This window comes from Ctenopharyngodon idella, chromosome 10, assembly GCF_019924925.1.
Source record: "Ctenopharyngodon idella isolate HZGC_01 chromosome 10, HZGC01, whole genome shotgun sequence".
In the NCBI taxonomy this organism is placed as follows: Eukaryota; Metazoa; Chordata; class Actinopteri; order Cypriniformes; family Xenocyprididae; genus Ctenopharyngodon; species Ctenopharyngodon idella.
The window spans coordinates 4,408,444-4,436,272 of record NC_067229.1 but is presented as its reverse complement, the minus strand read 5'-3'; the positions used below and the strand labels follow the sequence as shown (position 1 = coordinate 4,436,272).

Genomic DNA, 27,829 nt, shown 5'->3' with positions numbered 1-27,829 from the left:
AGTAGTCAGTGGAAACCGAGGCTTTCTGAAGTGTTTGAAATTGTGGTGAAAAACGGTTTATTTTAGCTTTTCAACATGGTGCACACTAAGACATGTGGTCAAAAGGTGGACAAATCTGCCTTTGTGTTCCAGACGTCTCAGCGTATAATGAGTTTGTGCTATGAAAACCTTACTTTCCTAAAGCAATGAAAATATGTAGACTATATACTGTAGGTGGGGGAGTGAATGAACAGCGGTCTCTTTCACTCATTACCCACAACTGAGGTGCCCTTGAGCAAAACAGCTAACCACCAGTCACTCCCCTCTAGTATTCCCCTGCATATTCCTTTTAAGGAACTGTAAGGGTGGAGCTCCTACAGGGGTTCAGGCTGTAGGGTTGCTGAGCGACTAAAGAAACATTATGAGCAAGATGGCAGAAAACTGTACATTTCTTGTCTATAACCACCCACTGCAACTTATACCAACGACGGAAATAAGCGCAGTTATAATAGCAAAATATGTGGGAGAGCGTTGCTACAGTGACAATATTGTATTGTTAATACAATATTGTTAATGTTAGTATTAATGTTAATACTAAATCAAAACTAGTTAGCTCATCATTTGTAATAGAAAGGGTTTAATGACAATATCTGATTATGGTTACACTTAAAATAATTACAAAATAGATGTATGAGATGATAAAATCATATACCATTAATCGTACCCAGCATGTATGTCAAAAGTTACCTGAGAGATAGAGAGAGAGAGTGAAAGAGAAAGAGAGAGAGAGAGAGAGAGAGACCAAGAAAAGCCAAGAATCAAAGAGACAGAGCAACAGTTACAATCCATGTGACTGAAACCAAAATATGAGACATTCAAACAGACCAATCAGGAAATTAAAACTTCCCCCACTGTACTAAAGGTGTGACCATTTGTAGACCCCCGATGTATATACATTTTGGCCCACAGGCCTTGATCACCTTCAACACCTTTGTGCCTTCCAAATGGCCCTTGTAGCAAGAGAGAGGGGGTTGAAACAGTAAAGCAAATGTCTTTGTTCGTTTTAAAATATCTTAAGATATTTTCAGTCTTACAGAACGTTAAAATACAATTTAGTATTTTGAAATCAATCCAGATTTATGAAATTGTTTGCATATTTATTTCATGTTGATAGCATGATTTGGCATGTTGCACTGCAAAAAATGCCTTTCTTACTTAATATATTATGTCTTCTTAAAATGACAGATATTTCAAAATCAAAATGAAGTGAGTTTTTGCTTAAAACAAGCAAAAATATCTGCCAATGGGGTAAGAAAAATAATCTTGTTCAGCATCTGGATTTAAGAATTTTTAGATATTTAGACTGGAAACGCAACAAAAATACTAAATAAGAAAAGTTTTTTTGCAGTGTGCTAACATGATTTAGTACATTGTGAGTAAGATTTAACACATTGATGGCATGTTAGCATGATTTAGTATGTTGTCAATGCAACTTTGTTATTAACATGGGTAGAATGTTTCTAGTGTTATTTACCATGTTGCTAGCATGTTGCTAACATGTTACCATGATTTAACACATTGCTAGGATGCACGTTGCTAATATGTTGTTAGCATGTTGCTAACATGATTTAACGTATTAACATGATTTAGCACATTGGATGATTTACCATGTTGCTAGCATGATTTAACACACTGTTAGCATGATTTGGTATGTTGCATGATTTGGTATGTTGCATGATTTGTACATTGCTTAGATGTTACTTTAACACATTACTAGCATGATGCTAAAATTAAGCTGATTTCTTCTTTTTTTTGTTTGAAAACAAAAAATGAAAAAAGACACCTTTTTTCATTTTTCTGATTTCAATATTAAATTAAAAAACGAATGATCAGAAGATAGCCTGGTCTAGGGTATCTGGAGGAGCTCCAGCCCTGTACATTTTTTTATGTCTCTCTATATCTGACACATCCAGTCTTTAATAATGAGCTCATGAGTTGAATCAGGTGTGACAGATGAGGGAGACATAAAAATGTGCAGTGCTGGTGGTACTCCAGGACAGGTTTGAGAACCACTGTCCAAGTGTATGGCACTATGCACTGATATTGAATATGTTGGCGCCGATAGCCTAGTGGTTAGCGCACTGACATATTCTACACCATTTGTGCACCACAAAATTAAACACAGAGAAACATTTCAGACATAACAGTATCACTTTATGAAAAAAAAACAAAAACAACAACAAAAAAAACAAAACATGAAATTACATGATGTGATACAAAAAGCAAAATCAAATGACAGAAGTAAATATACTGGCAGAAAATAAATATGAACTAAGAGGTGTGAGTCAGTGAGCTTGAACATTTATTCCAGCAGATGCAGCATTGAATCGCTGTATTGTCATGCGGTTTTCATACACGGTCTCCTCCTTTGATTTCTGGAAGGAAAAACATTCAATCAGGAACCTGCTGATGCAACAGTTTAAAAAGTATAGACGTTTAATACAATTTTACTTCAAATTCACTAACTTGAGTCCAACCTTTACAAGACCTTAATAAAGTTTCTGTAAAATAATTTCTTTGACTGGTCACTAGGCCCCGGTCTTTCCCTCCCTACACCTACCCTAACAGGATGGAACTTTCCAGGGCATGTGTCGACCGCCTGCACAGTCGCATTGATTAAATTATTGGATGCGTTCGAATTCCATGATGTCTTTATTGGAGTTTTTGGTTAGTTCACTCAAAAATGAAAATTGCCATTACTCAGCCTCAGCCCTGTAAAACTTTTTTTCATAATTAAAAGACAAATGAAGATATTTTTAATGAAATCTGAGAGCTGTCACTCCATTGAAAGTCTACGCAACTACCACTTTCAAGGTCCAGAATGGTAGGAAAGACATCATTATTATAATCCACGTGACTCCAGCGGTTTATCCTCAGTTTTATGAAGAGACATGAGTGCTTTATTTGTGCAAAAAAAAATATTTACCAATTTATTTACAGAATTCACCCATTCACAAGAGCACAATGATACTTCAATTTAGCGATTTTGTCACTAGATCTTTTTAAGACTTTTTTTCAAAAGCTTAACAACAAATCTAGCAACTTCTTGGTCAGATCTTATCTATATTCTGAGACTCGCCCACTGATCTATATTTTTATTCATGTGGACTCATTATGACATCATCTAGTGACATTTAGTGACGAGTTTTAGCTACTTCCCATACTGTTATAACCAAGCAGCAACCTCCCCCAGTTTCTCTTGAAGCCAATATGTGACTCAAACTGCAATTCATCGACTGGCCGCTAGGGACAGGCTCCAAAAGAGAGCAGAATCTCATTGACCCCCATGTTAAAATGCCTAACTTTACAGAAGAAAAAAAAAAAAAAAAGTTTTGTTTGTGAGATTTACAATGACAATGGCTGGAGAGTATGCCTCTCAAGACATCACAAACTCTGACAGCACTGCTTGGATATTATAACTAAAACTGCTGCACTATTTTGAAAAATTATACTTTGGATACGGGCTCATTTGTTTGTGAGAGTCCAATGTATATGATCATATACAGTTTTACAACATAAACAGTGCTCATGTTGCAAAATTTCTAGAAGGACAATAATGGAGAGCAGATCATTCAGAAGAAATGTGATGCAAACAATGGATAATATATCAATATTTCATAAATGTAACGCTTTTGTGGACAAAAAGTACTGTTTGTTTTTTAATGGACGCTCATGGACATTTTACCCAAGTGCGACAGATTGGATTCATCTCGCGATCGCCATTTCATTACAAATGTATGAAGCCCCGTTTTGATTTTGCGTGTTGTCAAATTACAATTTCTGGTGCTAGAGCATCTATATCGTAAAAAATATTGACAGTAAACATTTAGAACTTTCAAATTATATAACTTATCTTTATTAATATTTTAGATAGTATCTAAGATAGATAGATAGCTTCTTTAGCCTGCTAACATGATCACGTCTGCTAGGTGGGCGTGGTTTCAGTAACCAGGCACCTCAGTTCCAACCACATCCCGCCTCTTTGCCCATTTTCAGTCATCCGGGAGTGATGCGCGATGACGTGCAGCCAAAATGGCAATGGCCACTTTTTCGCTTCAAAAATGCTCTTCAGAAATCTACAGGCAACGTCACGGACATTACGTCCATATTTTTTTACAGTCTATGGTTATAACTCGCTATGGAGATGGAGATTTTTTTTTTTTTTTTTTTTTTTTTTTTTTTTTTACAGGAAACACAAAAGGTGGTGGTAGGCAGAAAGTTAGGGACTGACGGATACAGTTCACTCTCATTGTATGGAAAAAAGATGTAATGAAAGTGAATAGTGACTGTGGCTGACATAAAATAAGTTAATAATTTTTTCAATAATAATAATTTTTTTTTGAGAAAAAGTACAATACTAATTACTAGAGCTAATAAAATTTGCTTTGAGCAAATTAATTTATGGATATAGTGTATTAACAATCAGGTGCAAACAGTACAGCTTAAAATCTGGCATCTGTTCACTGACCGCCTGATGCATATTGCACAAAAACTTCAGAGTGACTGCAACAACACAGTCATGAAGTGTCTTACCTTTTTTTGTCTTTTTGGTCTAATGAATGAATCAGTTCTGTGGTTCTCCCGGATCACGACTGCATTAACAATAATCACAGATGTGTGAAAACAACAAACCTTTCAATCTTAAATTGAAATCTGTGCCTTATAAAAGATAAATATTTCAACATTAATTACTTGCTGTACTGACCTCTTTTTCTACTTTTCTTGCAGAGGCAGCAGATCACGACTAGAGCGACTATTAGAAGAGATCCAGCAGCAGCAGCAGAGATCAGCACTATCAGAGAGACTGGAGAAACTGAAGAAGAGTAAAAGAGAGATGGTCATTAATGTAAGTGACTGTCAGTCTGATCTACAACAGAAGACAGAGATCAGCTCAGGGAATAATCACATATATCAGCGCTGCCGTACCTGCACATGTGTGACAGAGTTGAGTGATGTCCAGATGTTGAGTCTGGTTGCTGATGGTATTGTTCAGCACACAGCTGTAGGTGTTGTTATCCTGATATTCCACCTCCAGAGGTAGAGAGAGACTGATGCTGAGATTAGACACACTGATGCTGGACAATAAACTGTTTCCTTTGTACCAGGAGAGAGTCACATGACTCACATTCACAGCTGAACACACCAATGAACATGATGATGAAGAACATTGTGAAGAGTTGCTGCTCATGACAGGAACAGGCAGACGAGCTGGAAAACATCAGAGAATAAGAGGTAACCTGGGTAAATCTAGACAACAATCATATTTTCAGTGTAGTGCGTTGATGGTCAGTGAGCTTTTCCATCGTCTAAAAATACAAAATGGTTGAACACTTCAATATGTAAATAGTTGCAAAAATATTCCAGTGTTAGTACCATCTGAACATTTGACAGCAATTAATTTCCATTACAGTGAGAAACTGACAATGAATGTAAAAGGCACAGTGGTTAAACAATATGAGTGTTAAAATGAATTGTGTAAATAAATAAATAAATAAATAAAACATTTTATCCACATTTTTCCATGACATTGCAACTCTTTTAAACAGTTTACAGCTCAAGTGATATACAAGGATAAAGATTTTTAGATTTTATGCAAGTGCCTTAATAAAAATATAAGCTTCACATTTCTGCTTTTAAAAATTCCATTGACATAAGTCTCCCAAAATAACATTGAGTTTTGCTTATAAAAAAAAAAAAAAAAAAAAAAAAAAAGGGAAGTATTTATATTTGGTAATGGCCATTATGTCCAAATGCTGTTAACTGAGCTCAACTTGAACTGAAAATTCCTTTAATGAAGCAAGAATATTTGAATATTTAGATAAATGATCTCTACTCACCATAGACAGAAACACTGAATTTTTTTATTGATTTTTTCGCTCCACTTATCTCAAGTTGATAAACTCCAGCATGTTCAGTTGTGATGTTTGTGATGGTCAGATATCCAGTTTGATTGTCCAGCTTCAGTCTGTTTCTGAATCTCCCATCAGGAACATCATCAAATGTGTTGAAGGTTTGCTTCTTTAATTTAATTTTAGCTATGAGAGACTTTTCAACTTCAAATGTCCACAGTATATCATCATCTTCATGTATTTTAGTAAGATCAATGTATAAAGTGACAGAATCTCCCTCCATCACTGACACTGAATCACCAAACACACCTGGAGAACAAACAGATTTTACACTGATTAAAGCCTCTGACGGCCTGAAATCAGCTGAGATTTTGAAGAGATTTTGAAAGTGCCTCACTTTCTGAGTTTCCAATAGTAGAAGCAAGTGAAAAAAGTTTCTGATATTAAGCCAAAATATATATTTATAACTTACCAGCCAGACTCCACCAGCACAAACAGAACAGAACCAACACATGAAACACCATGTTCATTTGCTCTGTGAAAAGTCTGAGCTAATAATAAGACGTGTGAATCCTCCTACAACGGAGTTTGACCCTCCTATTGGGTGAAATGCACAGGCTCTTTATGATACATGGTTACGTATAAACACTTGACTGACTAGAAAACATTCTATCATTCAACAGTGGTCATTTTTCTAAAGTAGTTACCATACTGTGTTAAATATGAAAAATTAGAAGATAAATGAGTTATTGTGTACGTAAAAAAAAAAATGTTTACCATATGCCGTCTCACTATCAGCTCAGCTCATCTTCTGAGTCAAACTGAAACCTGCTGTTGTCAGGTTTATTCTGAGATGTGGTTTGTTCTGTTGGATTGGCAAACATCTTGAAGGTGTGAGTGGGGATTCAATGCATCTATGTTTAGTTTGTAGATGAAGAGTTTATTCCTGTCTTGCTTTTTATGAGCCTCACAGTTGATGTTCTCACAGAAAGTGGAAGTGATGTGACGTGACATGTAGCCAAGTATAGTGTCCCTTGGAATTTGTGCACTAACACACAGTAGTGAGTATTTAACACACACACACACACACACACACATAATAAAAACTTGATGTAACATTACCAGCAGGGCCTAAAACTAACTTTATAAAATGGCTAGTTCTAGTCCTGATTGCCCAGATAGCAAGCAATGATCGAAATAATGTTAAATCAATGTTAATGTGTCAATGTTATGTTGGTTCAACATCATGTTTGCACTCTCAGAAAATGAAACACAACTACAACTGACTTAAAGCCACACAGCCTGAAATCAACTGAAGATAAAAGAAGACAATAAATCTCTCAAGATCTCAGCAGAAGTTCTTTTTGAGAATTAACAGAGGTGTAGATGTTGATGTTTTATTGAAAATGTTCGATCACCATTATGGTGATCAGTGTTTCATTTAGTTGGGCAGTTTGACTCTTGGCTTTTTGTGTGAGTTTGTGGTCTTTGTAACAGTGTTTACCAAAACACATCATTTGTTGCAAAGAAAACCAGAAACAAAATGATTGAGTGATATAGTTTTCATCATCATCATCATCATACTAATCTTGCTCCTGACCAAAAGTGGTTATTTGTTATTAAAATATTATATTTACCAACAGTACTTTCTTGCCACAGATCATATTCTGATTTTTTTTAAATACATTATGGGAAAAACATATTTTGACACACACAGACATCAAGAATCAGCATATGAATTTCAACAATGGTGACATCCTTCATGCCGCAATGCATGCTGGGAGCCACCATAGTATACAACTCATGACTCCCAGCATGCATTGTGGCATGAAGGACGTCACCATTGTTGAGATTCATATACTGATTCTTGATGTCTGCATGTCTAAAGATTTTTTTTTCTATTTGCACTTTAAAAGTCAAGATTCAGAATGTCTGATCTGTGGCAAGAAAGTATTATTGGTAAATATAACATTTTAATAACAAATAACCACTTTTGGTCAGGAACAAGATTAGTAAACTACTCTGCTTTACGAGGCTGAAAACTATATCACCTGATCATCATTGTTTCTGTTTTTTTTGCAATAAATTACATGTTTTGTTAAACACTGTTACAAAGACCACACACTCACACAAAAAGCCAACATCTAAACCTCTGTTAATTCTCAAAAAGAACTTCTGCTGAAATCTTGAGAGATTTATTGTCTTCTTTTATCTTCAGTTGATTTCAGGCTGTGTGGCTTTAAGTTGTAGTTGTGTTTCATTTTCTGAGAGTTCAAACACTGATTCAATGCCATTACCACTGATTTTTTGTTGAAATGTCAACATTTTTTCAACATTAATTGCGGGTGCAAAAGTGATATTGTTTCAATGCGGTTAAAGTTGACACATTAACATCGATTTAACGTTATTTCTATCATTGCTTGCTATCTGGGTGATCAATAGCTGTGTTTTATTCACGATAAAACAACTCTTAGCAACTTTTTCAAATATTTGTTTGTTCTCATTGATATTGTTCATTGAAGCTTATACTGTATAGAGAGAGATCAAGTGAGCGACTGTACCTGCGGGTTTCCTCATGTCAGTCCTGTGTTCGTAATAAAAAAATTCTTTAAATGTCAGCTGCGATATCTTGTCTTTTAACAGTTAATGGATTTCCCCGTGCCCTGACACTGACAGCGCTAGACAAAGCATTTGTCATTTGCTTCTTGTTCAGTGCACAAGTTTTCGTCCTTTCAATGTAAAAATCTTCGCTACTGACTCACTCATAAAGACAGTCTTTGCCGCCATCTAATGGCGTAATAATGCAACTTCTTTTGCTGGTCACAGTCAGGGACTAGTTTTTCCAGCGGAAGGAAGGATTTTAGTGATTTTGCATCATGAAAGTTGCATTGATACATATTTTTTTGGCTTTAATATTTGTATTGTGTGGTAACCGTTTTATAAAAGCAATAAGCCCTGTAAAGCTGTGGTTTACAATGAATGTATAAAAGCTAAGGGGGTTAGTGCCCCTTAGCTGTTATAAATTCACTGTAAACTAGAGACCTGCGCGGGACGGGTTTTTCAGTCTCGCGCCCGCCCGCTCCCGCAAAAAATGTTATCTTGTCCTGCTCCCGCCCGCAAAATCCTGCATAAAAGTAGCCTAAATAGCAGTGGTCGGCAATAGGTGGCCCGCGGGCCAAAACTGGCCCGCCAGCAATAATATCTGGCCCGCGCCCGCAACCAGATTATTTTGATAGCGGCTGGTTCTGAAAAAGATATTCGTCTCATGGTGCCGTCTAATATTATCACCGTATCTACACCAGACGCGACTTTTTTCGCAGCGCAACGCAACAGCTAAAAGCTGTCTACACTGAACTCGACAAACCGACTGTTGCAAAGCCCTATGTCAGAAACAGAACAGGGGATCCGTTCACTGTCGGGAATGTGTTGTGTCGCATGACTCGCGTCGCACCGCGCCGCATCCAGTGTAGTCTATATGACTGATTACAATGGGTTCTATTATCTTTTGACGCGTCGCATCGCACCGCTCGCGTCCGGTGTAGACACGGTGTTATATTCTTTGAAAACAGCGACAACTTCGTTGCAGATAAGACACCGGCTTTGCATTCACAAAACTAGGTAGGATGAACGCATAGTTGTCTTTCCATTCTTCTTTGTATGCCCTGTTTTCGCTGTCAGCATTCCTCTTTAGACTCTTTGATAGTGCCATGTTCTCTCACCAGCTAGCTTAAATGTTAACATAACTCTGCACATGATGTAATAGCGTAGGCCTACCTCCAGCACACACACACACACACACACACACACACACAAAAATGCAGTTTACGTGAGGATGCCAAGGAATAAAGTAGGCTACGTCAAATAATTATTACAATAAGTTAGGCTCCATTGTGTAACAAGCAAATTAAAATGAGACACATTTAGCGTATTATTCACAATATGGAAAGAGGAAATAACTCAAGCATGACTCAAACAGCCATTAATGGGGTTATTCAAGTTATTTTTATGCATTCCTCATCTCCCACATATGTGTGTTTGAGCAAGGCGGTCTGTGTTGCAAGTTGGTGAATGAAGATACTTGCCAGGTCACTACACCTACACAAATGTGGCTTTTTGTTAATGATTTTCCTACTACAGGATTTAACACAGAGTAACAGCTCAATACCAGTTACAAAAGACACTGTAACAGTCTGTCACAGGCAATTCTAGTTGCATTTTTCATCAATTAATTTTAATTATCCTTTGACTATGTTCTGGCCCGCCATCTAGTGGCGAATTTTTTTTTTTGGCCCGATGCCAAACTTAATTGCTGACCCCTGTTGTAGAGCTTAACATTATTGTTTTACACAGCAGAGTCATAAATCATTACAACACAACTAACCTGGCAGTGATAGAAAAAATACTTAATTTTTTATTTTCATTAAACAACATACATAACAATAATTAAATTATTCATTTTCTCTATATTCATTAAAATGCATAATATCAGCGTCATGTGCATATAATAGTCATTACCATTCTTATCATAACTGGTAAAACCTGAAAGCCACAGAAAGAAAACCGTAAGGGTTATCACAAACTGCTGCCAATCAGAAAACAAGAAGCATTCATATGAAGTTTACGGAAAATTTGTTAAAACGTGAACGTGTTGTGTCATGATGCCAGGCACGTGCACAGGTAGGGCTCAGCCTGTGCAGAGCACATGCTCTTTTTGTCCTTATACTCCGAAGTGCCCTTTTTTTAGAGGTGTTTTATTTTATTTATCTATTTTCTTCAATAAATCAATGCTATTGGTTACCCTTTACGTCTGTCTGATTTACAAATATATTTAGCCAATTAAAGGTATTAGAAAGAGCTTGTGACAAAATCTTTTTGTATCCGCTAAAACTGTCAGTCAAACCTCTAAAAGTAGCTACAATTTCTTTTCTTATACAACTAATTATTCTACTTGGAAAATTCTACTTGGAAAATTTCATATTCATATAAAGAAATGGGCTAAAGTTAAGCCAAATTGTGAACATTTTATAAAAGAAATTAAACGATACGGTGCTACTTTAAATAATATTAAAAGCAAAAAAGACTTTGCCACTTTAATTTGGTTAAGCACACAGAATTATAAACAGTGATGTGAATCAAATCCGTTGATCATTTGATCATTTCATTTCCTATTTTGAATGGAATAACGAGAAATGAAAAGACGGCTTGTTTATTCGTTTTTCCATTTAGTTTAAAGTGCATAGCCTATTGCAGGTTACATTTTTTTTTTTTTTAGATGAATATATAACCTTGTACAAAAATACCATATGAAAAGGTATTGCAGGATTTAAAAAGGTTTTGCAGGACATAAGGGCACAAATTTTGTAGATAAAGTGACGGTCTCTGTAAAAACTGCTTTTTTTCTTTTTTTTTTTTTTTTCTTTAAATGAATCAGCGTACCGAATTATGATTCGGATCGCGTGTCAAACTGCTGAAATCACGTGACTTTGGCGCTCCGAACCGCTGATTCATTATGCTCCGAAGCTTCCTGAAGCAGTGTTTTGAAATCGGCCATCACTATACAAGTCGTTATTTTTTTTTATTTTTTTGGTGCACCAAAAATATTCTCGTCGCTTTATAATATTAATATTGAACCACTGTACTCACATGAACTGATTTAAATATGTTTTTAGTACCTTTATGGATCTTGAGAGAGGAAATGTCATTGCTGCCTATGGAGGCCTCACGGACTTGGGTAAATTTGGTTTTATATTCGCACATTCGGACTTCCGCTAGGCTACAATAACTTTACACTACATTGGACATTTGCAAGTAAGTATGCCATTAAAATAATACTTGCCCATTTTGATCGATTGTGAAAAATGTTGTAGGTTTACAATCGTTGGTTGTAAATACGTCGCTGTTTAGAATTTGCAAACATTAACTTTATTGCACATTATTAGAACGTTCTTAAACGCGGAAGTCCGAATGTGCGAATATAAAACCATCTTTACCCAAGAGCCTCACGGAGCCATCGGATTTCAACAAAAATATCTCAATTTGTGTTCCGAAGAGTAACGATCTTACAGGTGTGGAACGCTATGAGGATGAGTAATAAATGACATTATTTTCATTTTTGGGTGAACTAACCCTTTAAGTTTCGTGTAGTAAATAACTCTATAAATAACTCCAATAAATCTTTATGCCTTAAACTTTTCTCTGGCATAGCTTCCAGCCATGAATTCCAGCACGCCCTCTCGCTCTCCCACATGTACCAACTTGTGCGAGAACTGATCTGTATTATACTCTGGAACACGCTCTAACTTCACGAGGAAGGCTCCCAGATTATTACGTCTTAAACTTACTTTTCATTGCAAGAACTGCGTCGCATTTTAAAGCAGAAGAACAAGACGCTTATATGAAACAGAATCTGCGTTTATTTTCTGAGGGGCATCGTGGTGAAAATGAAGCTTCACTTGTATTGGCTTGCATGGATCTTGTTTTTACTCGACAACGGTAATAACTTACAGTCTTGCTTCTGAATACGAATACTAGGAGTAGTGTTGATGGTTAAGGTGACCACAGTGCCTACCACAGTCACAGAAATCGGTGAAACACCTGTTAGCCCTAAAAACCAGAACCTACCGCAGTTGAAACGCAGCCTAGATCAGTTTCAGTGGCGTGAAAATGGTGTTCAGGTGGTAACTTGGCATGAAAACAACATGGCGTCATGCCGTGAATAAATGTTGGTATGTTTTACCTCAGTGCATAAAGTGATTAAATATAGCCTAAATACGATAAGATTCTAACAGTTGCCTATGTTTGATTAAATGAATGTGCAAATGTATGTATTTCACAGCTATGTTGTAGCCTATATTTTGCTTTGGTTTGTTTGTTTTTTTCTTCAGGTGTGTCTGGTGTTGATACAGAGGGAGTGTCTGTGAATAAGGGAGATTCAGTCACTCTACAAACTAGTGTTGAAACAAACCAACAAGAAGAGATTAAATGGTATTTTAATGACACTCGCATTGCACAGATCAGTGGAGATCTCAGTTATATCTGTACAGATGTTCAGTGTAATAATGACACTGAGAGATTCAAAGACAGACTGAAGCTGGATCATCAGACTGGATCTCTGACCATCACAAACATCACAAACACACACTCTGGACTTTATGACCTGAAGATCATCAGGAGCAGGATCAGCAGTGACAAGATCTTCAGTGTTACTCTCAGTGGTGAGTCATTAATAAATGTTTACAATGCTTTTCAATATTTTGGATGCTGCAGAGTCAGACCCCCAAATATGATCATCCTTATGTGAGGGACCCCATCCTAAAACTTAAGAGCTATCTATCTTTTACATTCTAAACACCTCATTTATACACTGAAAAATTCATGTTATAAATCTTAAATTAGTTTCTATTAGATTACATTATATAGGCTATTTTCTTTACTTATTAATGTACTGTTAAATGTATTTATTTAAATATTTTTATATTATTCATTTAATAGATTAATACCTTTTTAATCACATTTTTATTAAATTATCTTAATCTAATTTATATACTTAGTTCAATCTCATTTGTTGTTACTGTTTTATTTTTTACAGTTTTCCTCTAAACTTTTCTGTTTATTCTAATTTATTTATTTTAATTTTTATTTAATGATAATTAGTTTCAAGTTGTTTTTTTGTTTTGTTTTTTTAAATAATACATTTATTTATTTGTGTACTGTTTTTTTTTTTTTTTTTTTTTTTTTTTTTTCTCTAGACTTCTCCACATTTATTTAATCTAATTTACATTTATTTTTATATTTCTACAGTTTTTCCTTGGACCCCAAAACCCCTGGTTTAACATACATATTTATTTATTTATTTTTTAAACAATTATATTCAGAGTAATTTCTGTTAATTCAAATATAGTTTGTAGATGATCTGGTTCACATAGAAAAACAGGTGTTTTTGCTGTTAAGAGGTTAGTTCACCCGAAAATGAAAATTCTGTCATTTATTACTCACCCTCATGTCGTTCTATACCTGTAAGACCTTCGTTCATCTTCAGAACACAAATTAAGATATTTTTAATAAAATCTGATGGCTCAGTGAGGCCTGCATTGCCAGCAAGATCATTTCCTTAACCAATTCTTATAAGCGTACTAAAGTTATATTTAAAACACTTCATGTGACAACAGTGGTTCAACCTTAATATTATAAAGCGACGAGAATACTTTTTGTGCGCCAAAAAAATAGCGAATTCATTCAACAATATCTAGTGATGGGCGATTTCAAAACACTGCTTCATGAAGCTTCGAAGCTTTATGAATCTTTTGCTTCGAATCAGCTCCAAAATCACATGATTTCAGTAAAAGAGGCTTCATTACGTCATAAGTGTTTCAAAATTTCAGTAGTTTTCGTGACTTTGATATGCGCTCCGAACCATTGATTCGAAACAGATTATTCGTAAATCTTCAAAGCTTCATGAAGCAGTGTTTTGAAATCGGCCATCACTAGATATTGTTGAATAAAGTCATTATTTTGTTTTTTGGCACACAAAAAGTATTCTTGTCACTTCATAACATTAAAGTTGAACCACTTAACTGTTTTAAATACATCTTTAGTAACTTTCTAGGCATTGAAAGTGTTAATTTTCTTGCTGTCAATGCAAGCCATCGGATTTTATTAAAAATATTGTAAGGCTGAAAACTTACTCTGCTATATTGAACCAATAATCGGAAACAAAAAGCAGTTGAAGGATGATGTGCATAATTCAGTTATTTGACTCCATTAAAGTTGTTGTTATTCTTTATCCTCTTATTCTTTAACCTGTGAACTGTCACTGGCCCACCGGTGGGCCCACAGCCATCACATATTTAAAAAAGTAATATCCTATATAAACCTAAACTAATCTTGACAAACTGTATATCATTTGAAAGCTTAGAATCTCTAGTTTTCATATTTGGTTTTCAAAATAAATTACAGAGGAGCAGTAATTTATCAATTTGCAACAAGCATATTTTCATACTCATAAGGCATGTTCAGACCTTTATTTTGAAATAGCGACAAACATGAAAAATCATTAAAGATTGGTTGAAACATGTTTGTTTTCATGCCAAGAGTTCAAAAGATAACATCCATTCAATTTTTTGAGGAAAAAAGGTCTAAAAATGTTTTTAATAGAAAAAAAAAAATACATTTCTGATTGTGGTGGCGATCTGTAAGCCACATACATGTTGTTTTTTGTTTATTAGAGGCTGAATTCATATCAAATTCTGCCAAACTTCCTATACTACTTCTTTATAGGATGTCTACTTCATAAATTGTATGAAAATAATGGAAATATATGGTTCAGATCACTCAAACCATATATGGAAATGAAGGTGCCCTTATATGGTCAGTAATGGAGCTTGGTTGTCATCTAGTGAAAAAGTGTGGTACTGCGCCCAAACAAAATCTTACTGAAAGCTCATTTTTTGAGATATCAACCTGAAATTTGGAACACAACTTGTTCAGATTTTTGGCTTTGATTTCCTTGCAGTTTTAGAGTAAAACTTGTTTTGTAATATATATATATATATATATATATATATATATATATATATATATATATTATATAAAATATATTATATTTTTACATTTTACATTTTCATAAACTTAAACTTCTATAACTTTTTTTTTTTTTGTTTCACTTACATAAGTTATTTCACTTCTAACGAAAGTTACAGTCACTTTAGATTTCAACATTATCAGTGATAAAAGGAAAGATTCTCAAAACCTTTAAAACAGACAAAGTTATTTATTAAGTTACATGTTTAAATATACAGACAGTAGAATGGAACAACATATAGAAAAACTTTGTTGTAACAAATAATGCACTGCTGTGCAGAAGAGGCTGTAAGAGCCTTTCTTGTAGTATAAGGTTATGCAACAGTGTGCGGGAGTGGCAGGGTTAAAGCCTTTCTCTCAGAACAACAGTTACTTTTCCTTCTTATACCCTGAGCAAAGCATTGTTATACATGAGTGGAATACCAACACCCAAACACACAAACCCAAACCAACTAACAGGAAACCAAAATATGTGGCAAATGGGCAGTGATCAAGAGGGGCAGAAGTACATTAACATATTCTCCTCAATGCTTGTTTAAGCAATACCTAGCTTGTACATTAGGATACTTTAATGTCTCCATTAAGTACACTACCATTCAGTTCAGTTTATAAGCTGTCAGATGAGACCAAACATGACATAGTTAGTTGGAAAACACTAGATGTATGTAGTTGAAAGCTTATATGTCATGTAAAGCAAATAGTACAGATGAGTCATTGAGGTGTAAACGACTCTGTCTCCCCCAGACAGAATTGTCCTGTGCCTGGAGTGTCCCAACAGTCCTCAATCAGCATATTGATGAATCCCTCCCACTGGATAGGCATTAGCATACTGTGATGATGAAGGCCATTGTGCCACATTTAATTCACATGTATACCTTTAATGGGATTTCTGAAGTACTAGGGTAGTAAAGAGTTCTACCCACATTCGCTCAGCCCTACAATATCTTTATCTGTGTTCCAAAGAACAAAGGTCTTACGGGTGTGGCACGATATGAGGGTGAGTAATAAATGACACAGTTTTCATTGTTGTGTGGACTATCCCTTTATTATTATCCGTTTAAATGAGAATTTGTTATATAATATGTAAAATGTGTTTATAAGCACAAACCTTTGATCGTTTTTAGATCAAAAGTCAAGAAAGGGCTTGTCTCGTTCATCTTCAGTTTTTTCATGTTGTGTGTAGTTTTAGCAGCTGTTGGTTTGTGTTTCAGGTGTTTCTGCTGCTGAACAAGATGAAGTAAAGAAAAATCAGGGAGAAGTTGTCACTTTAGATGCTGGTGAAATAAGAAAACCAGATGATTCAATGATGTGGTATTTTAATGAGATTCTCATCACTGAAATCACTGGAGATCAGAGTAAGATCTGTACAGATGTTCAGTGTAATGAGAGGTTCAGAGACAGACTGAAGCTGGATCAACAGACTGGATCTCTGACCATCACAAACACCAGAAACACAGACTCTGGAGAATATAAACTACTGATCAACAGCAAAAGCAGCAGCTTCAACATCAGCAGAGTGAAGAGATTCAATGTTTCTGTCACTGGTGAGTAGAGAATTCAGATATTCCATGCATTTCCTTTCCTCGATTATATCAGTTTTCCTGTGAACATTGTTTCCTGCTGATCCCACAGTGCTGATGCTTGCTGACCAAAGTAGAAAGCTGTAAATGTCAGTCAAAGATGAATACTGAGTGGATTATCATCCACTGTGTAGTAAAAATGACTGTTTCTCTGTATCTGTTCCAGATTCAGGTCTGTCTTCAGGTGCTGTAGCAGGTATAGTTGTTGTTCTGCTTTTGGTTGCAGTTGTAACTGCTGGTGTGATTTACTGTCGCCGCAGGAGATATGCTCCAGTACAAACGGATGTAAGTATTACATACAGCTGATTAACAAGATACATTAGATTTAATGTGCAAAACACCTTTAAATGAATAATGGTATGAATACTTTTTACTGGTTCAAGTGCATAGCTCTGAAATCCTATTGTAAATGTTAAAATTTCAAAGGATCAGCATTCTCCCCTAAAAGTGATTGGGCACACCAAACCGTAAGTTGTAAAGACTTGAAACTTTGAAGGTTGGTAGTACTCCCACCATTTACAACATCACTAAGGCTCACCCCGATCGGCCTGACGGGGGCGCTACAGCGGTGAAAAAGTATGAAATTGCTTTTAACTCCTAAACCGTTAGGCGTAGGCTCAAGTATCTTATATCGCTCGAATTATTGGCTCAAGATGGATTCAATGAAATTTTCGGGTATTTTGGATTTTTGAAAAAACTACTTTTGTGAACTAGTTTTGGTCTTTGGCCCAATCGGAACCAAAACAGTGCAGCAAGATTGTCAATAATTATCAAAAAAAGTCAGTTCACAGTTTCTAAGGGGTGCCAAAACGTTGAAATGGGTGGAGCCACTTTTACTAAACAGAATGAGAGATTTTCACCATTCTGTGGTCACATGAAAAAGGATGCGGTGACTGGCCAATTGGTGGTACTATAACATGGAAAAAACACTTAAAGTCCCCATGAACCAGAAGTTGCAAACGACTTTTCTCCAGTGTTGTGACGTATTTCCAAGTGAAACGGAATATTGATATAGGGTTTTATTTTAGTGCTCCTCCTCTCCGTCTCTCGCTCATAGCAGACTAACAGTCGGAGGGGAGTGGTTTAAGCGTTTTCAACCCAAGCCGTCAAACTGATGTCATTAGAGAAGGGGCACCGTTGCAGAGGGGAGGAGCATTTTCAGATTTTGATTAAATATTACGAAGCCAAACAATTTTTTTTGTGTGGATTGACTTGCACAGATGAATTGTTCACCACAAAACTAGCAATTTGAGCTAACAAAATAAATAAGGTCAATTTTAATTTCATGTGTACTTTAAAACACTTACAAAAGGCTATAACTAGTAAACCTGAAGTCTGATTGATTTGAAACTTGGCATGCGGTTGGTGTGTTTGTCCAAGATGGCAAGACTGCCTTTGAGGACATGTGTGTATCTCGAAAAACGCGACCAATGAAGCCGCTGTCAATTGAATCGTTTGTCGAATATTGGAGATTATTTCATAAACCAACTTTAGCAAACTAGTCCTAGGTTTTTAGCCCAAACTTGATAACTGTTAAAAAGCATTAAAACATACATTTCCTTTGTAAACTGCCTGTATTGGCTGTTTTCCCTCTGTGATGTAATGGCTCGTTTCCACCGAGCGGTACGGTTCAGTTCAGTACAGTACAGTACAATTCGGGACAGTAAACCCTGATCCTGCTTGTGTTGCAATGGTATTATGTTGTCATTCCCCTTGTAGCACACGCAAGTGCCGATTCTCTGTCAACCAATCAACGTTCTGCAGTGAGTGTAGCTCCACCCTTTTGGAACCGGTACTATAGCACTAGGTACCCCAACGGAAGGGTCCCAAAAATGTGGTACGGTACGGAATTAGGGTACCTTTCACAATTTCTGACAATGGAAACGGCAAAAATTGGGTACTGAACCGTACCGCACGGTGGAAACGAGCCGTAAGTGTTTACAATCTTGCTAAAGAAAACACAGTACTTGCTTTGCTTTAAAGGCCTTAAAGCGCTTGAACCCCAATAATTGCTGCTTGAAACTTATTACTGTTACATAATTATAATTCTTTTTTTAACGTACATAAATGTAAACTGTGAATAGTCATCTTTTTTGTACTTTATTTTTAACTAAGCAGATATTCACTGGTGAACCATTGTCAAAACAATCAAAAACACAACTTCCTAATAAGCTAAATAATTAATATAAATAATAAAGTGTAACTTTTTTTTCAGACATCAAGCATCTTATTGGAAAATACAACAATACAACAATTCAAGCATTTTAGATGTGATATTGAAATCAAAGTACTTAAATTTTGTATCGCTGTATTCTAGAACATGACGGTTTAAAAGAATTGTGTTATGTAGGAAATGAAAATCTCTGTACAAACAGAAACAAACAAATTTCCAAGTGTGTAGTATTTTTGTGTTTGTGTAACTGAAACATCAGCTCTTCTCATTACTTTTACCTTTTGTGAATCTGTATTTTCTTACAGGAGAATAATGCTAATCATTCGCCGCCTGATCCAAAAGGCATTCCTTTGAGGGACACGGGATGTCCTTAAATCAGATTTGACCCAAGACTGCCAATAAAATGATGTAACATCGGGCTTTCATTGAAATGATGGAAATGATTCAAATGATGGAGAGAAGTAGGTCTCTCTTCAGAGTAATTGTGCCACGATTCCAAGATTTAAATTTAAATTTTAGATTTAAATGTCACTTTAAAAACTGATTTGTTAGAATTTGCTTCTAATGAATTACATGATGTAGCACCTCATAATGTAATAACTGCACATAATGTAATAAGTATTACATTATTATTGTAATAAAACAACATAATAAAATTTTGAGCTCATAATGTAATAACAATTTTTACATTATGAGAAATGTATTACATTATAAACTCACCAAAAACATGTGCTTTTAAAACATAAAAAAAAATTAGTATTCCCTGTTAAGACCCTAAGATATATTGTCTGTTTTCATCTGTCATTGTATACTCTCTTTCTCTGTGTGTATAGTCAAAGACTATAGAATAACACAAGACGTGTCACTCGTATTGTTTTGAATGGGAGAAAGTGTAACGCGCAATATGGTGGAATAAGTCCCGCCTTCAAAATAAGAGCCAATCGCCGACCTGTAAAGTCATCGCGTCACTGCAGCGGCCGTTAGAAGAACCGGTTTCTATAGAAACAGTCAGACGCGCGCCTCCGAAACGAGGCACAAGAGACGCGCATTTAGGTCTGCGCATGCGCATTAGCTTGATCCAGCCTAAAAAATAGTTTTTGGGGGTTTTTTTGTCATGATTCGAGCGTTTGGAAAAAAAAAACTTATGAGACAGTTGTCAGATTTCATTGGTGTTTTCAAATATGAAATTTAAGCTTGGCAAACAGCTTTGGAGAATTTGATGTTTCCCCATTCAAAGAGATAGGAGTTGAACTTGCATGCCTGAGAGGTGTTTCAAAGATGGCCGCCGAGTGAAATGACTTGTCTTAAAGGGACTTGTGTTTCAGGTGGGCGTGGTTTCCATTTACTGTTCGGGAAACACTGATTGGTCCAGCTAAGCACCTGACCTGTACTTAAGGACCGCCCCAAACACTCAGCCTTTGCCTTGTTGACTTTGTGCTATCGCCATCGTTCTTCACTTACTTTCACTTTTGATAATACTGTTCGTTTCATCATCGTTTGTTTGAGAGTGTCGTGCCAGAGAGATTGTGAGTGTATAAGGAGGATGTGAGTGTTTGTTTATTGTTAATACTTTTGATTACCCGGTTTATTTGATCTCTGCCTGTTTGACTACGCTAATTGAAATCCGAATCTGATTTGTTTGCCCCAAACCCTGTATATACTGCTGTAAAAACTCTTGTAAATAATATTTTCACTTTAAGGGACGTAGGGGGTTTGACGCCAATTTATTTGTATCTTAATTTCACTTTGTTTATGGTTAAGGGAGATAGGTAAGTTAAGTTGTATTTTGTTTTCTTTATTTGAGATATGAGGTAATTTAGTTTCTAAAAGAAGATTGTTTTGTTTATTGATTTGGCCGTGTCTGCCCCTGACGTTGAAACCCTTATTTTCATTGTAAATAAACTTTGTATTGATTTTGATATCTCTCTGGTATTGAGACTCGCTTCCTTTCTGTTACGGCTGACCCCTAGCGGTCGTAACATCCCTTACAGTACATTTTTACAAATCTAAATCCTGTCTTAAACACCCCCCCCCCCCCCCCCCCCCCCACACACACATACATCATTGCTATATTGATACTGTGGGGGTTTACAACATTGTGTAAAATGTTGGTATTTAACATTGTCATTTAACAGTATGTATACAAGATGTAGAAGTAGTAGTGGTAGTAGTTGTTATAATAATAATAATAATAATAATAATAGTAGTATTTAACATTGTCATTTAACAGTATGTATACAAGATGTAGAAGTAGTAGTGGTAGTAGTAGTTGTAATAATAATAATAATAAGTAGTAGTAGTAGTAGTAGTAGTAGTAGTAGTATCAGTAATCTGGTGGATTTTGTAGGCAGGTTAAGACTGGATTTAGATTTTTAAAATTTACTGTAAATGAGTGCTTTATGTTTGATAAAAATATGAGAATAATAATAATTGCATGACTATTTAAATGTTGAATTTTGCAGGTTGTAAGACTGGAGTTATATTTGTAAAAATGTACTGTCAGGGAATACTAATGTTTTTTATGTTTTAAAAGCTATTACAATTATAAAAATATGACATGTTTTTGGTGAGTTCATAATGTAATAAATTTCTCATAATGTTAAAATTGTTACATTTTGAGCTCAAGATTTTATTAAGTTTTAAGAAAATTATTGCATTATGAACAGTGTATTATAATAATAATGTAAACATATTACATTTAGCCTTAAACAGTACATGAGCAAGAAACAAAGCAATGCGTTACCAGCAATAGATCAGTGAATGTTTGATATTTTTCAGTATATAGAGGTTTATAGTGAGCTGCTACAGTGATCCAGACATCATCTGTTTCTAGGCTTTTGCACTTTAAGACATAATAATGCTAATCTGTTTTCACATATCAGTTATTGTGTCCTGCTTGTCATATCCTCTTATAACTGATAGAACTGACTGCTTTTTCACAAATACCTCACCAAGAAGCGTATTATGACCAAGATTTTGCTCCTCATGCACAATCTCATACTGGAGGCCACAAGTGCTCTTCGCAGTCTGCACTACTGATGCTGTAGCTGTTTTTACTGATGTTGTTACTACTGTCATTATATCACTAATGTGTATGTCTTAGACACTTTATTAGAAAACACAGGAACCAAACCCAGCCTTAATAAGTTTGGAAATCTGTTGTTTAAATTTTAACGTTAGTGAAACACTGTGCTGAGATTATTCTGTTTAGTGCTTGCAAGATGAATAAATTATACATGCTGTGTTAAATGATGATACTTTGGTGTGATGTATGGAAGCTTGTTATAAAGTTGGATTTGTGAGACAAACTCATGATTGCATGAAATAAAGTCAGAATTGTGTGAAATAAAGTCAGAATTGTGAGACAAGCTCATTGTGTGATACAAAGTCAGAATTGCGTGTTATAAAGTTACAATTGCGAGAAAAAAATTAAGATTTTTGAGATAATGTCGCAATTATTATTATTTTATTCTGTGCATGGCGGAAACAAGCTTCCATAGTGATGTGATGTTTGTCAGGAGGAAATATTACAGTGCTATGCCCACACAAATGTGTAGAAAACACATGCATTTTTTTTTTTAAATTATAATAAATCTTCACACATTTGCTAGATACATCTTTATCTTCATTGTTGAAATGTGCAAAAAATGAGACGTCTTCTTACCTGAAGTTTTCATCTGTTACTTTTTATGAGCTGCTTAGTTTCTCACTGCCAAGTTCTAATTTTTTCATGTCTGTTTCAGTTTTAATGAGTTTGTCCTGTAGATTATTACTGTTTGATAGAGACAATTGCCTTCTCTTAGAGTGATAGCTCACCCAAAAATGAAAATTCTGTCATCATGTACTCACCCTCAAGTTGTTCCAAATCTGTATGAGTTTCTTTCTTCTGTTGAACACAAAAGAAGATATTTTGAAGAATGTTGGTAAGCAGACAGTTGACGATTAGTAGCTATTGACTGCCATAGTATTTTTTTTTTCATACTATGGAAGTCAGTGGCTACTGTCAACTGTTTTGTTACCATCAAATGTTACCTTTGTTACCTTTCTTTTGGCAGCACTCTTGTTTTCTTGTTTCTGTTTTTGGATTTGTCTTTCATCTGGTGCTCATTATGTAGATCTGTATCTTGATGTTTATTCATGTCAGGTAAATGTTTTAAGAAAAGTCATTTCAGTGTCAAAGCTAATATACAAGTTCTTAAAAAAAAAGAAGTATAGAACCTTGTTCCCACCATGGAATAAATAATAAAGGTAATTGTGACTTTTTATCTTACAATTCTGACTTTTTTTTTTCTCAGCATTGCGAGATATAAACTCAAAATTACAAGTTACAAAGTTCAAATTGCATGATAAAAACTGGCTGTTGTGAGAAAGTCTGCAATTGCGAATTTATATATCTCAATTCTGACTTTTCTCAGAGTTGTGAGATATAAACTTGCAATTACAAGTTATAGTGTCAAATTATGAGGGAAAAAAAAGACTGACTTTTTTCTCAGAATTGTTTATATCTTTTTATTCTTACTTTACAACACTCAATGGTTTTTTTTCAGAATTGTGAGATAAAAAAATCTCGACCTCTTTCTTTTTTTTCTTTCTTTTTTTTTTTAGTATGGAAACAAGTTTCCATACTAAAGCCTGTACATATTATTTTTTTTTTTACATTTTTGAAAGCTAATACAAAAATGTATTAGCTTTCCTAACACTAAAGATTTTTAGTAAGGTGTAAGTATGACCAATATTGTGTTCCTTGCACTGTGGCAAAAGTAATTTTTTAGACATTTTCTTTTTTGTTTTCCTTAACAGACAAGGAAAAAAGTGAACTAAAACCTACATAAACGTTGTTTTCTTTTCTGAAAGAAGGCGAGGGACTGGATAGAACTTTGTATGTTTATGTTATATATATATTAAAAACATATGATTCACTTATAATGGCTGGAATCTGTGTCTCTAAAATATTTTGTGTGCGTTATGTAGTGTGAAATAATTGTGGACTTAGTATTTTAAATCATTGAGTTATGATTTTAACACTGGTGCCCTCAACTTTCACCAACAGTTACTGTTACTGTAATTACTGTTACTATAGTAAAACTGATAATGTGGTAGACACTCAAAAAAAATGCACTCTTTAAAGAAGATCTAATTTTAAAGCATGTTTTTATAGATCAATAGGAACAATAATTGCAGCAACTATTTTGGGAAAGTATGAATATGGCCAGTTGCTGTATGGTTTAGCAATGCATAACCCTTCAGGATTACTATAATCAAGGATGATTGACAAGTAAAAAATAGAGTTTAGTTTGGCTGTACGGTTCGATTCTGGGTTAGAACTCCACACCCATCCATGCTGCCTAGCAAGATAAAGAGCAGAGAGCGCAGAGATAACCCTCTTAGGTTAAACGCAACAGGACCAACATAAATGTATTACAGATATCATTAATGTTCTTAATGAGGATCATTTAATGAATAACCCGTTGGATGGAGGAGGGCAATCAGCTCCTGAGGAACGCAATATGTTGATAATACTGAATGGGCCTTATATGAGGAGGTTGTGATAGGTGCCATATTCTTATAGGTAGACGTGGATCAGACATGGGCAACAACTCAAGCTGCTCTTCTCTTAGATATCAAAGTCCTCCGACATTTCCCTTCAAAAATTCTTGTTTTAAATTTGTTTTATTTTGCTTTATCCTCCGTGCTTCCGCGTTTGTCAATACGTCATCCATCGGGTCAGAGTTTACTCTTCTGCCAAAACTTGACTTGTGTATGGCTGTTTGAAACCAGTTATTATAGTTTATAATGTATATATATATTTATAATATAAAATATGTATATTGTTCTTACAAAACCCCATCACTTCAGAAGGCCTTTGTTAACCCCATGGAGCTGTATGGATTACTTTTATGATGGATGGATGCATTTTTCGGGCTTCAAAATCTCAAACCCCATTCTCAAATTGTGTTTGTCTGAAAGAAGATAGTCATATACATTTAGGATTGCTAATCATGGGATAATTTTCAATTTGGGGTGAACTATCCCTTTAACAGAGTTGGACCTGAAAGGGTCATTTTGTAAAGTGCCGTGTCTTTTCTTATGTTTATTGTTGACCAAAGAAACACAATAAAAGAATGAGAATATGCAACTTTATTTTCAAAGATATGGACATTGCATTTTATTTTTTATCTGTTCAAGAAACAAACGCTTGAAAACCAAGACCTAAAAATAAGAAAAACGCATGGATAGGCGCTGTTTTTTGGGAGCATTTTCAAGCACAGCCTCCGTCTTTGACTTCTGAAAGGAAACAAACTCAATCAGGAACCTGCTGATGCGATAGATAAAACATAGGAGTTTTGCTTTGAATTCACTCAGAATAGAAATACAAACTGTTAAATTATAATTTAACTGAATATTTCTAGTCTACACGTCACAATGCAACTACACCACTCTACTTAGAAAAATGGCAACAATCCAGCAGTCAAAATGATGATACACTGCAAACATCACAAAAAAGTGTGATTTATCACAATTAAAAATTTTAGTTTAAACCTGCGATGGATGAAGTGATGCATGACCATAGCATATGACCAAAGAAATAATAAGGAAAGAAAATTCTTCCACAAACACAAAATCTGTTGGGTTTTTAGAGACACTGAGTCTACACCGGTTGTGACAAAGTGATTGTTGCAAATCCATTTGTCCTTCAGAAGTAACGCAGATATGTGGATTATGTCAAAAATGGACAAAGGATTGGGAAAAGAAAAATGCAATACTTTTCTGAGCTAATAAATTTCAGTTGTGGCTAAATAACTTCTTTAGTTCTACATTGCACTGAGGTGCAAACAGTACATAAACATAAAGGGTTAGTTCATCCAGAAATTCTGTCATTTATTTCTCACCCTCATGTTGTTCCACACCTGTAAGACCTTCGTTCATCTTCAGAACAGAAATTAAAATATTTTTGATGAAATCCGAGCTTTCTGTCCCTCCATTGGGAGCAATGAAGATAGAAAGAGATCATTAAAGTAATCCAGTGGTTTAACTTCTGTTTTATTAAGCTGCGCAAGTGCTTTGTTCGCACAAAAAAAACAAAAAAAAACACTTTACTTAGGAAAATCTTGCCTTGCAATCCAGTGGGGGGAGCACCACGACATATGTGAGACTGAATTGCTCCGTGAATGTGCTTTGGATGATATTATTTTGTTAATAATCCCTTCGTATCCCTTCATAAATTTGAGGTTAAACCACTGGAGTCACATGGATTACTTTAATGATGTATTTCCTGCCTTTCTGGGGTTTGAATGTGTAAGTTGCGTAGCTCCCAATAGAGGGACAGAAAGCTCATCAAAAATATCTTAATTTGTGTTCCAATGATGAACGAAGGTCTTACAGGTTTGGAACGATATGAGAGTGAATAATTAATGACAGAATTTTCATTTTTGGATTTAAAAACATGCTTAAACTGTTCTGTTACTAACTGAAGGTAATAATAATGACGGTTGGGCCGTTATTTACACGTCTGTTCACTGACCGCTGCAAACTTCAGTCACTGCAACAACTTCTTGCAACACAGTCATAAATTATCTTACCTTCTTTCGTGTTGTTGGTTTACACACTGCTGAATCAGTTTTGTCTTCCTCCTGGGTCTGAACTGCATTGACAATAGTCACATGATGAGTTAAAAACAACAATTGTATATAATATTTTGTATGTGTGATTCAAATGCACTAATTGTAAGTCAGTAATTGAATTCCTGACCTGTTTCTCTATATGTTCTGCAGATGCAGAAGATCCCAAAGACAGCTACAAACAACAGAGATCCAGCAGCAGCAGAGATCAACGCTATCAGAAAGACTGAAGGAGAGTCGCAGTGAGACAGTCATTAATGTAAGTCAAAAATAATGTGTACAAAAATGCTATTATCAGCACTGTCGTACCTGCACATGTGTGACAGAGTTGAGTGATGTCCAGATGTTGAGTCTGGTTGCTGATGGGATTGTTCAGCACACAGCTGTAGGTGTTTTTATCCTGATATTCCACCTCCAGAGGTAGAGAGAGACTGATGCTGAGATCAGACACACTGATGCTGGACAATAAACTGTTTCCTTTGTACCAGGAGAGAGTCACATGACTCACATTCACAGCTGAACACACCAATGAACATGATGATGAAGAACATTGTGAAGAGTTACTGATGACAGGAACAGGCAGACGAGCTGAAAAACATCAGAGAATAAGACAAATGTGAATAAATCTAATCATTTTATCATATAAAAATGAGCAAAAATGCTCTCATTACTCACCATAAACAGAAACACTGAATATTCTTGTTGTCAATTTTGATCCACTTATCTCTAGTTGATAAACTCCATCATGTTCAGTTATGATGTTTGTGATGGTCAGAGATCCAGTTTGATTGTCCAGCTTCAGTCTGTCTCTGAATCTCCCATCAAGAACATTATCATATACAGTGAAGCTGTCAGCCAGTACATTGATTTTAGCTATTAGAATGTGATTAGTTTCAAAGCTCCACTGAACATCATCCATTATTTCAGTAAGATCTGTGTATAAAGTGACAGAATCTCCCTCCATCACTGACACTGAATCACCAAACACAC

General features: G+C 35.3%; 3 protein-coding genes across 8 annotated transcripts in view; 2 read left to right on the top strand and 1 right to left on the bottom strand.

Moving 5' to 3' along the window:
- The window catches only part of LOC127520214 (uncharacterized), a 253,678-nt gene that overhangs the window by 57,069 nt on the left and 168,780 nt on the right, over nucleotides 1–27,829 (top strand). The gene's annotated exons all lie outside the window — the stretch shown is intronic.
- On the bottom strand, nucleotides 600–27,829 carry LOC127519791 (natural killer cell receptor 2B4-like). 3 transcript variants are annotated; one of them, XM_051907374.1, is made up of 6 exons: nucleotides 6,361–6,653; nucleotides 5,877–6,197; nucleotides 4,966–5,247; nucleotides 4,745–4,852; nucleotides 4,573–4,631; nucleotides 600–2,414 (listed from the first exon to the last, which is right to left on the bottom strand). In XM_051907374.1, the coding sequence occupies exons 1-6, from the start codon at nucleotides 6,416–6,418 to the stop codon at nucleotides 2,325–2,327; spliced, it is 918 nt and encodes a 305-aa protein (XP_051763334.1). In that variant the 5' UTR covers nucleotides 6,419–6,653; the 3' UTR covers nucleotides 600–2,324. The 3 variants fall into 3 exon arrangements, with proteins under 3 accessions (XP_051763334.1, XP_051763332.1, XP_051763333.1); XM_051907372.1 differs by lacking the exons at nucleotides 4,966–5,247; nucleotides 5,877–6,197; nucleotides 6,361–6,653 and adding exons at nucleotides 27,149–27,427; nucleotides 27,515–27,829; XM_051907373.1 differs by lacking the exons at nucleotides 600–2,414; nucleotides 4,573–4,631; nucleotides 4,745–4,852; ... (1 more) ...; nucleotides 5,877–6,197; nucleotides 6,361–6,653 and adding exons at nucleotides 25,344–25,505; nucleotides 26,801–26,862; nucleotides 26,970–27,065; nucleotides 27,149–27,427; nucleotides 27,515–27,829.
- Nucleotides 12,112–27,829, top strand: part of LOC127519777 (carcinoembryonic antigen-related cell adhesion molecule 1-like) — a 220,092-nt gene continuing 204,374 nt past the window's right edge. For 3 of the 4 annotated variants that reach the window (XM_051907339.1, XM_051907338.1, XM_051907337.1), the window contains exons 1-3: nucleotides 12,112–12,380; nucleotides 12,773–13,102; nucleotides 16,679–16,856. In XM_051907339.1, the coding sequence (XP_051763299.1) occupies nucleotides 12,329–12,380; nucleotides 12,773–13,102; nucleotides 16,679–16,856 (560 nt within the window). In that variant the 5' untranslated portion in view covers nucleotides 12,112–12,328. Of the gene's footprint in view, nucleotides 12,381–12,772; nucleotides 13,103–16,678; nucleotides 17,012–17,213; nucleotides 17,333–19,525; nucleotides 19,682–26,992; nucleotides 27,099–27,829 lie in introns of all 4 variants that reach the window. The other variant, XM_051907341.1, reaches the window with a different exon arrangement.